Source organism: Palaemon carinicauda, chromosome 7 (assembly GCF_036898095.1).
Source record: "Palaemon carinicauda isolate YSFRI2023 chromosome 7, ASM3689809v2, whole genome shotgun sequence".
NCBI classification, from domain to species: domain Eukaryota; kingdom Metazoa; phylum Arthropoda; class Malacostraca; order Decapoda; family Palaemonidae; genus Palaemon; species Palaemon carinicauda.
Window position 1 is genome coordinate 120,561,999 of NC_090731.1, and position 12,500 is coordinate 120,574,498.

The window sequence follows — 12,500 nt, forward strand, 5'->3', positions numbered from 1 at the left end:
GCTCTTCACACAGGTGCTCACAAGCATTGTCAAACACCATATTCTAAAATATTTCTGGAACGTAGAAGAATGACCATAAACCTCAAGATCGAGACTAATTCTACCAAATCGAGGGTTAACATAATAATTACAGGTGAATGACTATGCAGGCTGGATGCCATTCATGACGATTCAAAACTTCATTAATTTAGCAAAACACACTTAAAGACTGTAACGTAGGGGTTCATATATGGGAATGTTAGAACTTATGCACCTGAAAACCTGCGGAATTTTCCAGACTTTAGAGATGCTGAACAATATCCAAAGACAAATGTTTTATGATAAATATAATCTATATTTCTCAGCAGAGCTGGAGACTAGAATTCTTCTAATGATGGTGTAATCTCATCTTTTGGCGTAAGGTCTCTGTTCCCCAATGTACCGTTATATGAATCCTCTTTTCATCTAGATATCCATGAATAAGTTATTTGATCACTTCTATTGATCTTTACAAAATAGGCACCCTTATTCCACACAGGGGCAATTTGTATACCCAAAAAGATGATGTAAGGGGATAGTAAAGAAAAATTTCTCGTGAACACACATGTTTCATTAATTACTGATATATATATATATATATATATATATATATATATATATATATATATATATGTATATATATATATATATATATATATATATATATATATATATATATATATATATATATATATATATATGTAATACCTTTGCTAAGGCTTATAATGATGAAGAAATACACCGAGACATTCTTTTGAATTATATAGCATCATTTGCTACACGTAAGAAATGGGCTTTGCCATTTGACATAAGACTTCTCTTTCTTTATTCTTTTGTCTCCAACATCAATAAAATTATTAGTAACACACCAATATAGGAATATGCCTTTAGATAAAATATTCCTGCCCTGAATAAAACATTAGATGCGTCACTATATTTTAGTTGAGTTAGTAATTTACAACGCTTCATTGTGAAACCCATGATATAAGATTCTCGATTTTATGTATATTGAAAATCCTGGTTATTCCAACTGTAAAACTGAAAGAAAAAATCATCAATGAATATTTCACCTTGTACACCATTTTTTTTTTAACAATCACAATAGAACATGGCCCCCTTTTGAAGTGCCCATTGAAGAATCCTTATAGAATTGTAACACTCTAACACCAGCCAAACTTTTTTCATGAATTGTAAAATGCACAACATCCTTAGAAATTAAGTATGAATTTAATAACCCAGATTGAGAATTACTGGGGACTCGCACTGAGAAAGGATAATGGCCTTTCTAAATGGATTCCATATGTTTTCAAGAAGCCACCATCAGGAAGCAACATGAAGACGCAAATAACACAATGCAAACATGATATTACATAATTAGTGACATAAGCACAATATTCAGCATACTTGATCTTTGAAATTTACGCATCCTTCAAGTTTTACATGCAGCAAAAACTAAATCCTTGTTCTCTTAATACCTCTACAATTTACTGCTCCTGATTTAGAGAACAGCCCACTAGTGAGATCTCCCCATTAGCTGTCTGAAGCAGCACGCTAGTCAGCAGATAATGTTTATTGCGGATTCAACGTAACATTGAGCATTAATGTGATTGCCATGCAAACGCTAGCCAATAAGCAAGAAGCTACTGACGAATGTGTACCAGCTGTCATTACATATTGATCACCTTTTCGTTTGACACCATTGCTTCAAAATGACTAATAACCTCATCATACAATATTAAAATATTGCACAAAAAATGGTAAATGTCTGGCAACATTTATTCAGGGACTTTTACCGTATTAAAAACGGATATAATGACGTAAAGTAGTGATATTACGGTCACCAACCCGTAATAGATATTAACAAAGTATGGCAAAATTACGGTCGCCCGTATTTTACTGAAATACGGCTCAGAACAGTATATTTCTACGGAGAATTTCCGATTAATATTAGTTTTTTTTCTTTTTCTTTTTATTTATTTATTTTTTTTTCTTTTACAGTGTAATCTAGTTCATTAGGAAATCACACTGCGATAAGGTTTTATAGGTATATCGCCAAACAATTACCTGTAAAATTTTTGCTGTATAATTTACCATAGACGTCTTCATCAAATGAAAAGCTCTCCAGTTACGATGTCTATTTTCACTATCTCTGTAGTAAGATATTTTCAAGTACGCAATGGGAAAGTCGTTCTGGGCATATTTGATATTAGTTTGTTACTTTAATGTTTATTTAAATTCTGAATAACTAGTGAACAAGATTTTCTTCTTTTTTTTTCCAAAAAAAAAAAAAAAAAAAAAATTGCCAGAGCTGGAAAATCAGATCATAAATTAAAATCTCCACATTCAGTAGCGAATAATAATAATAATAATAATAATAATAATAATAATAATAATAATAATAATAATAATAATAATAATAATAATAATAATAATAATAATAATAATAGGTAACATTGTAAAATTAATTTTCTTTTAAGCTCATGAGATATGCATAATCCAATTAGGTGTTCGTGGGCATTATTGAGCAAATTCCAATTCTGTTAATTTACTGCATTCATATTCATCATATATGGCCACTGATTAAATAAAATTCTATTATATTATTCGGATATTGAAGTAGTTGAATGGAACGAAATTAATTTCTTACTTACTTATTAATTATCTCAGTATCATTTGTTTCGAGAATAAATGTCGCTTTGCTAGAAAACCCCAAATCAATCAATGTATTTGCATTGAGAAATGTCGAATTCTAATCCTAATTAACTACCATTAGTATCTGGATTTGAGTTTATAAGTAATTCTAATAACCTATTGAACAAAAATTGATTTTTTAAAGTTGTATATAAATTGAAAATATTTGATGTGATTAGTATTTGATGTGGCAGTTGATTTTAATTTATAATGTTCAGCTTATTTCATATTGGATTTAACTAATGACTTCAAACTAAGAAATCCAAGAACTTCGGGAAGAAACACGTTTTACACTTGAGATAGCAAATAATAATAATAATAATAATAATAATAATAATAATAATAATAATAATAATAATAATAATAATAATAATAATAATAATAATAATAATGATAAAAATAATAGTATTAACGATAATAATAATAATAATTTTGATAATAATGATAACTTTAATGGTTTTAATAACAATGATAATTCTAAATATTTTAATGGTAACAGAAATTTTAATTATCTTAATAATAATGATAATAAAAATTTTTAATAATTTTAATATTAATAATGATAGTTTTAGTGATTTTGATAATAATGATAATTTCAATAATTCTAATATCAACTTATAATATAATAAAGTTAGTTTTGAAAGCTTTCTTCTTGATTATTGCCTACATTGGAACATCTTTATACATCCACATTTTTTTTTAAATCTTCATAACATAATTGTGGAATCCTTTTCCTCTCCAGATGTCCCGGAGTCAAAGCTCCTGGTGGAGGGAGGTCACAGGAGCGCAGACGGAGGAGGTGGCAGAGAAGTCCTGGAGGGGAAGAGCATCACATTTTTCTGTTCCGTGAGGGCAGACCCTCCTGCTTACAACATCACCTGGCTGCACAATGTAAGGAAACTATTTCATTTGAGATTTGCCGTTGATAAAAGATCTACAGCGAGGTTTGTTTATGTGTAATTTCCTTAACAGTGCGCGATAGTTTGAAATCATGAGATTCTACTACTACTACTACTACTACTACTACTGTTACTAATAATAATAATAATAATAATAATATTACTACTACCACTACTACTACTACTTCTACTACTACTACTACTTATAATAATAATAATGATAATAATAATGATAATGATAATGATAATGATAATAATAATGATAATGATAATGATAATGATAATGATAATGATAATAATAATAATAATTATAATAGCAGTAATAATAGTAATAACACAAATAATGATAAGATTTGCCACAAATAATATATTTTCTTTTATTATTATTGATATTGATAGTTGCTATTGAGACTCTCTTATCTTTTATAATCATTCTCATTATTATCGTTATCCTTTATTATTATTATTATTATTATTATTATTATTATTATTATTATTATTATTATTATTATTATTATTATTATTATTATTATTATTAAAGAACACAGCAAAGCCTCTTTCTTTCTTTTACGAGGAACATAGCGAATATTTTAAGCTAATGTACCAAATCTGTTATATAGGATAGCGAATTCTAAATGATACTGAAACAGTATCGTGCTTTTATTTAATACATTATAAGATAAATTGATTATGTTCATGTAACGTACCCATATATTATGAAATTTGGGTGCTACGTTTTGACACGCAATAGGTGTCATAAATTGTAATACACTTAATAACATTAGAAAGGATGTATCAAAGATTTGTGGTATTAAATTTTTTTATACGTGTTACTTCATTTTTATGATATTTTAAAGCTAATTAGATCTTTTCGATTATTTTCTTTTCATAATTTTCAAATCCTGAAGATATTGTAATTAATAAAAAAAAATTGCTGTAAAAAAAGAAAAAACACCAAATCAAGTAGTTTAACAGAAAAAATAGCCGATTGAGGAATCACATTAGATAGAAAATTCATAAAGATGTTTTGACACGTTTTACTAATTTTAATAGCCAACAACTATCGTATACTATTACAAAATCATATTTTATTGTAATGTCTTTCATCTAATATGTGCATGTTGGCAAATACTGTCTAGATCGGAAATTCCTAAAAATGTTTTTATATGATTCACTTCTTCTAAAACAGCTAGCGTATACTACTATAAAATCATATATCATTGCAATGTATTTCATCTAAGATGTGTCTAAAACTTTATTTTCAGTGAACATGTTCTTTAATTTCTACGGCCATGTTTAGAATTGTCTTAGTTATGCAAATTTCAAGTCATTGTTTGTATTTAAGTTTTGCTCTAGTCTTTCAAACATATTGGGAAAGAAAAAGTTATTCAATACTGAATCAAATATCGTAACATCAAAACTAAATTCACCGGTATTATTGAAAGAAATAATTTCGACGTGGACAGTAATTAGGGTGTTACATACATAGAATGTATATGTGGACGCATCTTGTCTTTTGTAATCCAGGAGAGGTAAAAACAGATTTATCATGAGGTTTTAAAGCAGTAACTTTACAAATGGTCTGGCCAGAGAGAATATCTAAGCGTGGCATGATATTTTTGCACCAAAATATTGTCGATGTGTGTTTTAGGCACAAGCTTTCAATATCTATTCTCTGAATTGAAGATACGTTTATTTAACCTATTCTTTTAAATACACACAAATACTTCCTACATATACTAGGAAAATATGTCTTGCATGTTCTTTTTTTAGGTGTCAGGCAAATTTCTCGAAATCAATTGCGCGAAGGTAAATTTCTCGAATTCAATGAACCGAAAAATAATTTCTCGAACTATCATTTTCTAGAATGTCAATTACTCGAAAACAAACAAGAAAATTTCTCGAACCTAATCGAAAGTATCTCATGAGCGGCAAAGACCAATTTATAAGGAGGCTATTAGCATTCCGTGATGTCTTGTATGTACGGGCGTACGTTTTATGCACGATACACTGCGTACCTATTTGTAATCACACTTTTGCGTCATAAAAGAAATTAACTTTATTTTTTTAGATAAAATAATACAGTATGGAAAAACAAAGTAGAAAGAAAATGAGTCAGACTAAAACAAGTGAAAATCAGAAAATAAAGAGACGAAGAGAGGCCTGTCGAAGAATATCTACGAAGTGTAGCATACAACATTTCATTTTGATTGATTAATTTGTAATACTGTATTTAATTCTAAATTATATTATTCTTATACATACAATAAAATTATAACCTTTGTATTTTTTTCATTCCTTCATTTACAATAAATTTTTAACATTTGTTTGTCAACTCAAAAGGATATATTTTTCCTTGAAATACATGAAAACTTTTCAATTTAATTTTCACGACAAAATAGATATCATTTTTCGAGAAATATGGGATTCGAGAAAATGATAGTTCGAGAAATTATTTTTCGAGCAATTGAGTTCGAGAATTTGACTTTCGAGAAAATGCATTCGAGAAATTTACCTAAAATCCTTTTTTTAACATCTTAAGTCATAAGGTCCTTCTTGTGCAGTATCTCATTTGTTCCTTCTTGTAAGCACACTTTACGTTTTTCTCTCCTCTTCTCCAAGCACTTGCAAATCATTCACTTTAATTGCCCTGTATTCTCACATTCTCTCCATTTGCCAACCACATTAGAATTCTTTAATCCACCCTTTGATTTTTTCCACATAAATATCTTATTTTCATCGACCCATTTAGATGTATATTGTAGTATTAATTAGTTGATGGCGAACGTAAACAGAATTAGATTAAATATTTCGTGGTTTCATCATCACGTGAAGGGCAATATTTATAATTAGAGAGACCCAGCAAAAGAATGTGAGGCTGTAAGTTTACTAGACAGAACTTTTATTTCATACGTGTTTTTTTTTACAGCATTTGAAAATCATGAAATATCTTATTTTCTTAGACTTTCTCAAAATTATTACTTTCATTCATTGCATCAAGCCTCATCTCATTAATCATATATGTAACAAATGACCTATATTCTCCAAATAAAATTGCCCAAAGGGATGGTTTGTTTTTTTACAAATAGTAAAACTTGAGTTTAAGAGTTTTGGCAAAGGATATCCCGCTTGGCCATCTTCCATAAACTTTCGTTCAATTTGGAATTTCTAAACTAAGGTGGATGCGAAGCCACAGTTATTCTGCGTTGTTCCTCTTCCAGAGAGTCAGCTTCAACATCTTTCAATGTTCTAATAGACCTTAGAATACAATAGTATGGATTTTTAGTTAATTCCTGTTTTATGTTCCCTTTTTACAATTTCCGTATATGAACGTATTCATAGTTTCATAAATGATAATATTTACAATAATTATAATAATGAAAATTAGATAGAGATTAATACACGGATGCAGAAATACATGTACCAACGAGGCTAATGGAATTTCCCTTTTTCCGAATCACCAGCACTGGGTTTATGCGGTAAATTCTCAGAGAAATTTAGGGAAGAAATATTCTGATTAGAAGGCAATTTCCGCAAAAGCAGAAATGTTTTTGGAAAGTTGTTGGGCTGTTCAGCTAGAAAATAAGTGGATTAGCGACTGCTATTTTTGGGGGTTACTGGGAATATTCAAGAGAGAGAGAGAGAGAGAGAGAGAGAGAGAGAGAGAGAGAGAGAGAGAGAGAGAGAGATGCTAAATGTTATAGGCCATAATGAAGTGAACAAACATGCCGAAGTGGCTGTTGGTAGAGAAAAATAAACTAATAGAAAAGATCTATATATACTATCATATCCAAAGGATCGTTGAGTAATAAAGGTTTTGAACACGTGATAAATAGCTAGGTAAAAATTATTTATAAATAAGACACATAAATAAAATGATAAGATGAAATTATCCATCAATAAAAGAAAAATATAATACAGAGTTAAAAGGGGGGTAAAGTATGTACATGAGATTAGGACTCCGAATTTCTGTAGATTGTTAAAATATGTTTACTTTTGAAACATTATTATTATTATTATTATTATTATTATTATTATTATTATTATTATTATTATTATTATTATTATTATTATTATTATTATTATTATTATTATTATTATTATTATTATACCTGAGTTCAAATACAACTATCATAAAATACTCATTGTGGAGAAGAAATAGAGCCAAGAGTAATGAGCAGATGGAAACAGCCAATAAATAGATTTTACGAGAGATAGCTATAAAGCTTTCTGCAATAAAACGTAATGGAGAATTCGTAGCCATTGATAACTTAGACTGGATACACACATATGCACACACACAAATACACATACACACATATATATATATTCATATATATATTTATAAATCTATATATATATATATATATATATATATATATATATATATATATATATATATATATATATATATAATATATATACATATATATATATATATAAATATATATACATATATATATATATATATATATATATATATATATATATATATATATATATATATATAGATTCATAAATATATGTATATGTATATACATATCTTATATATACATGTATATATATGTATATATATATACATATATATATATTTATATATATATATATATATATATATATATATATATGTATATATATATATATATATATATATATCATATATATACACACACACACACACACATATATATATATATATATACATATATATATACATACATATATATATATATATATATATATATATATATATATATATATATACACTATATATACTGTATATATATGTATATATGTAAAGAGTTAAAAATTATATAGGTACTTCGTTGAACGGTTATAATTATTTATAAAATGTTGCCTGATATTATCAGGATGAGAAAAAACTACACAAAAGGAAGAGCATCATCCAATGGTGTATCAGATAAAAGTGTAATTCCGTACATATATTCAACCTTCATGAGCGGAAGTATAGCATCGTACGCACGGCCCATGATATATGGGTCTATGCTGAATGGTATGTCTACTGTTGTGTGATATATCGATGTGCCCTTTTTTCCCCGGCCTAGAGAAAGGGTCTAAGGGCAAAAGGAATTTTGTTGAGTTACACCTTAGGGAAATTCTTCCCTTCTATATCCCCATGCAAGACTGTTTGTGCACATGTTTGTTCAGGTGTTGGTGAAGTTGTTTGTTGTTCTGGAAAAGCAATGACTTAGAATTCTCGATGTAAATGATATGTACCTGAGCTATGTGGGTAAATACTCGATTTTAATTTATTTTGTTCTTGAAGGAAATATAACTATTAAAAGTGAAGGAAAAGGTTAAACCTAAAGAATTATTATTAAATTAGTCAAGTTCGACTCCTGCAGAGCCAGCCTGATTCAATTCGAGAAGAAAAGATATTTATGTTTAGGTTATTAAATAAAAAAAAATAGTTTCATAGTAGATAAAGATAGAGATAAAAACCTGTGATAAATGGAAATTTAAATTCTATCCACAAATTCTGTTTCTTGAAAATGCTAAAATCTTTAAAACAGAGAAACTCCGATGAAAATGTAAAAAAAAACACATTACTTTCCAAACCATAAATATCTCTCTCGTTTAAACATTACAGTCGCTAAAAATATGTCTTATGGTTAAAATACTGTCACACTCATTGCATTGCTTCACGAAGTGTGACAATAAAAAACAATGGTCAATTTTGTAGGACCTATAGGCAACGTTGTTAAAACTAGTTCAGATATTCTTTCTTTTTGTAATGAAGATTGCCATAGAGAAACATTTGGCTTTATTTCTTTTAACTTATTATAGTTATATTAATTTTCCACCGAGCTTACCATTTTCTGCTATGAAATGCTTTAAAAGGGTTGTATAATCTTTTGCAGATAGTTTAATGTCTTGTTTTGCTAAATAGATTGATGATTTAGTTGCAACATCCGATTTTTCATTACCAATGATCCCAACATTGACAGGAATCTATCATATTCTAATATTTATAACCCCCCCCCCCCCGGCATAGAACCTGTAAAGGAGCTCTTTAATTTTCAATACCAATTAGTTCTTATGAGTGTAACTCTTTTGGGCTTCTATGGCATTTCTGGAATCAGTATAAACGACATACTTATGGTTCGCCCTATCTTCAATTGATTTAATAATATCGAATACTAATGCAGTTCCGGATAATTCAGATAATTGTGAATACTGATGCTTCACTGGGTAATGAAAGCTGACTAGTTTTATCTGAGGATTCTGCAACGCAGCCAGCACCCAGTGAAGATTTAGAGGCATCAGTATATTTTAGCATAATGAGGTTCTTTCCTTTGAATATGTTCCAAGACATGTTTATGGTGTCTCGGAGTATAGCTATATTTCTTTAACACATAAAAAAAGTAAACCTATAGAAAGCGGTAGACTTGCTGCTCCATAAATTGAAGGCTATAGGAACAAATGAACACATAACCAACGCTGTTTATTGTACCCACGTGTATATTTGTATAATATATTTGTTATCAACAAAAGAAGAAATTGATGCCAGACATTGTTGGTAATCATTCTCATCGCATCCTTACCAGCTGTAATTATCGAAAACAAACATTGATAATTTATGAATGTTGATTATCTATTGGCTATTAATTGTTCCTTAAGGGTTAACGGTAATCAAAGGACACAAACGACGAGGATTTATAAATGTTAATTATCTATTAGCTCTTAATTGTTCTTCAAGGGTTAAGGGCAATTAAAGGAAACAAACAATGAAGACTTAATAATAGTGATCACCCATTGTTTCTTTTTCTTGAAAGGGTCGGGTCGTGTCTGTAACCGGGAGGCGATGGCGTCGGAATAACACCTCGCTGGTCATCTCTCCCGTCAATCGCAACGACTCCGGACTGTACACCTGCCTGGCCTCCAATTCCGAAGGGGATGGACATTCCAATGCCGTCCATCTTAAAGTGGCTCGTAAGTTGGAATAATGGAATTTCTCTCTCTCTCTCTCTCTCTCTCTCTCTCTCTCTCTCTCTCTCTCTCTCTCTCTCTCTCTCTCTCTCTCTCTCTCTCTCTCGTCTTGAAGAATATACTGTATATTTAACTTTCTTTCTAGCTCCATTTTCTACCTTATGTATGTATGTGTGTGGACATACACAGGTTATGAATGAAGTAAAATCTGTACAGTTGATGATAAATATACTGTAAAATTAATTTACTTAAAAATCTTCATTAGTTGAATTTAATTGTATTTTGGTAGGGTGTTTTTTCATGTCTGATTTAAAAGGAGGCCGAAAACCTTGACAATTTAGAAATAAGAGTTCCTAGTCTTCAGTTTATTTTCAACATTATTTACGTGTAAAAAATTTTGTACTTTCAATTTCTTATGTATATACCATTGAGAGAAAAAAATATTAAAAAACTGTTGATATTAGATACAGGGACACAGAAGTAAATAGAAATTTCTATTTCTTTAAACGCTTTTTGGAAATAAAATCTCATTAAATTTCTGAGTTGTTTTTCCTAAGATGCTTTGAAAGAAGCTATGAAGTTTATAAGTACCATCTTATCCTTAGAAGCTCTCATAGACCATGACATATTCAAATTTAGCTCAGTTGTCTTCAAAATAATTTTAATATTTATTCACCTAATATTTTTCCCACAGTCCTCTTGGGTGCTCTGTTGCGTCAGATTCTTTTTTATATACTTTCCAAATATTTCCAGAGGAAAACTTTTATAATGCATATAATCTATTACCTACCTTGGAATTTTCAACACCATAGCTTATTTTGAAATTAGATATGTTTGTTCTTCAGATGTTATTTTAGAGTTCTAGACCATAGTCTAGTCAATTAATCTTTACATGTTACTCAAATGCCTACGAGAATCGTGCGTACTGTGTTAACTTTTCCTCAAGTTAGACACTCAAAGAAATTGTAGCTCATATGATCCATTTTTTTCATACGCTATTCAGATGGTACCATAGATCATTCGTCAACTGTAAAAGATATCAATTATCATTATAGGTTTTCATTGCACTAAAATCCTATTTTTTTTTTTTTCAATGGAATCGTCATAATCATTAGCCATTTTAGAAGCTGTTGAGTTCTATTCTGTAACTTGATACGAATCCTTCAAATGCTCCCCCATTTTTTTTTTTTCTATTTATACCTTCATTATGTATTTACAGATAATCAATTGATTAGTAATGTATATGGTAGCTATTTTATATCATCTCACATCTATTTCCTATGATATTGCTCATCAGATTCGATTCGAAAGTCAAGTACACAACTTATGAAGTTTCCATAGCGATCGATGTTAGGATACCAGAAAACTTCAAATCAATCTATCAATCCATACCGATGTGCACTTAATAATACTCTTCTGTTCTTTTATTCTCATCTCTCTAGATGCACCTTACTGCTCAGGTAACCCCCAAAGTCAACTGGTCGTGGCTGCAAACAAGACCATAAAATTGTCCTGTCAAATGGAAGCAGTTCCTAAGGACATCTCCTTCACTTGGATGGTGGCGCCCCCACCGCCTATGCCCATTCCCAAGGGAGTGGATCCTAAAGGCATGGTTATGGCGGGGGGAGGGGAAATACCCCAGCAAATACCGCAACTGACAAACGTCCTCAACTTACCTCCGGGACAGCCTCTACCTTCGGACTCTGATTACAGGATGACACATACGTCGATGTCCAAGGAGGTTCCTCCGTTACCTCCTTCGTGGCCGAAAGAGGAAGACCTTCTTGCTAAGGATTCTCTGTTGCCTCATCGTGTTGATCCTTCGTCCCCGGTGAGGTCATATGCCACCATTACCCCAACAGCTCCGGTTCAAGTAATTTGCTACGCAAGAAATCGCGTAGGGCGTACTAGGGTACCGTGTACGTATGCTCTCAACGTGGT

The 12,500-nt window shown here is 30.1% G+C and overlaps 1 protein-coding gene across 1 annotated transcript in view; it reads left to right on the forward strand.

Annotated features, from left to right (window-relative positions):
- Positions 1-12,500, forward strand: part of LOC137643628 (uncharacterized) — a 233,985-nt gene that overhangs the window by 190,310 nt on the left and 31,175 nt on the right. Inside the window, 3 exon segments of the mRNA XM_068376348.1 lie at positions 3,452-3,600; positions 10,406-10,562; positions 12,002-12,500. The exon segment at positions 12,002-12,500 is cut by the window's right edge and continues 2 nt beyond it. Of these exon segments, the coding sequence (XP_068232449.1) occupies positions 3,452-3,600; positions 10,406-10,562; positions 12,002-12,500 (805 nt within the window).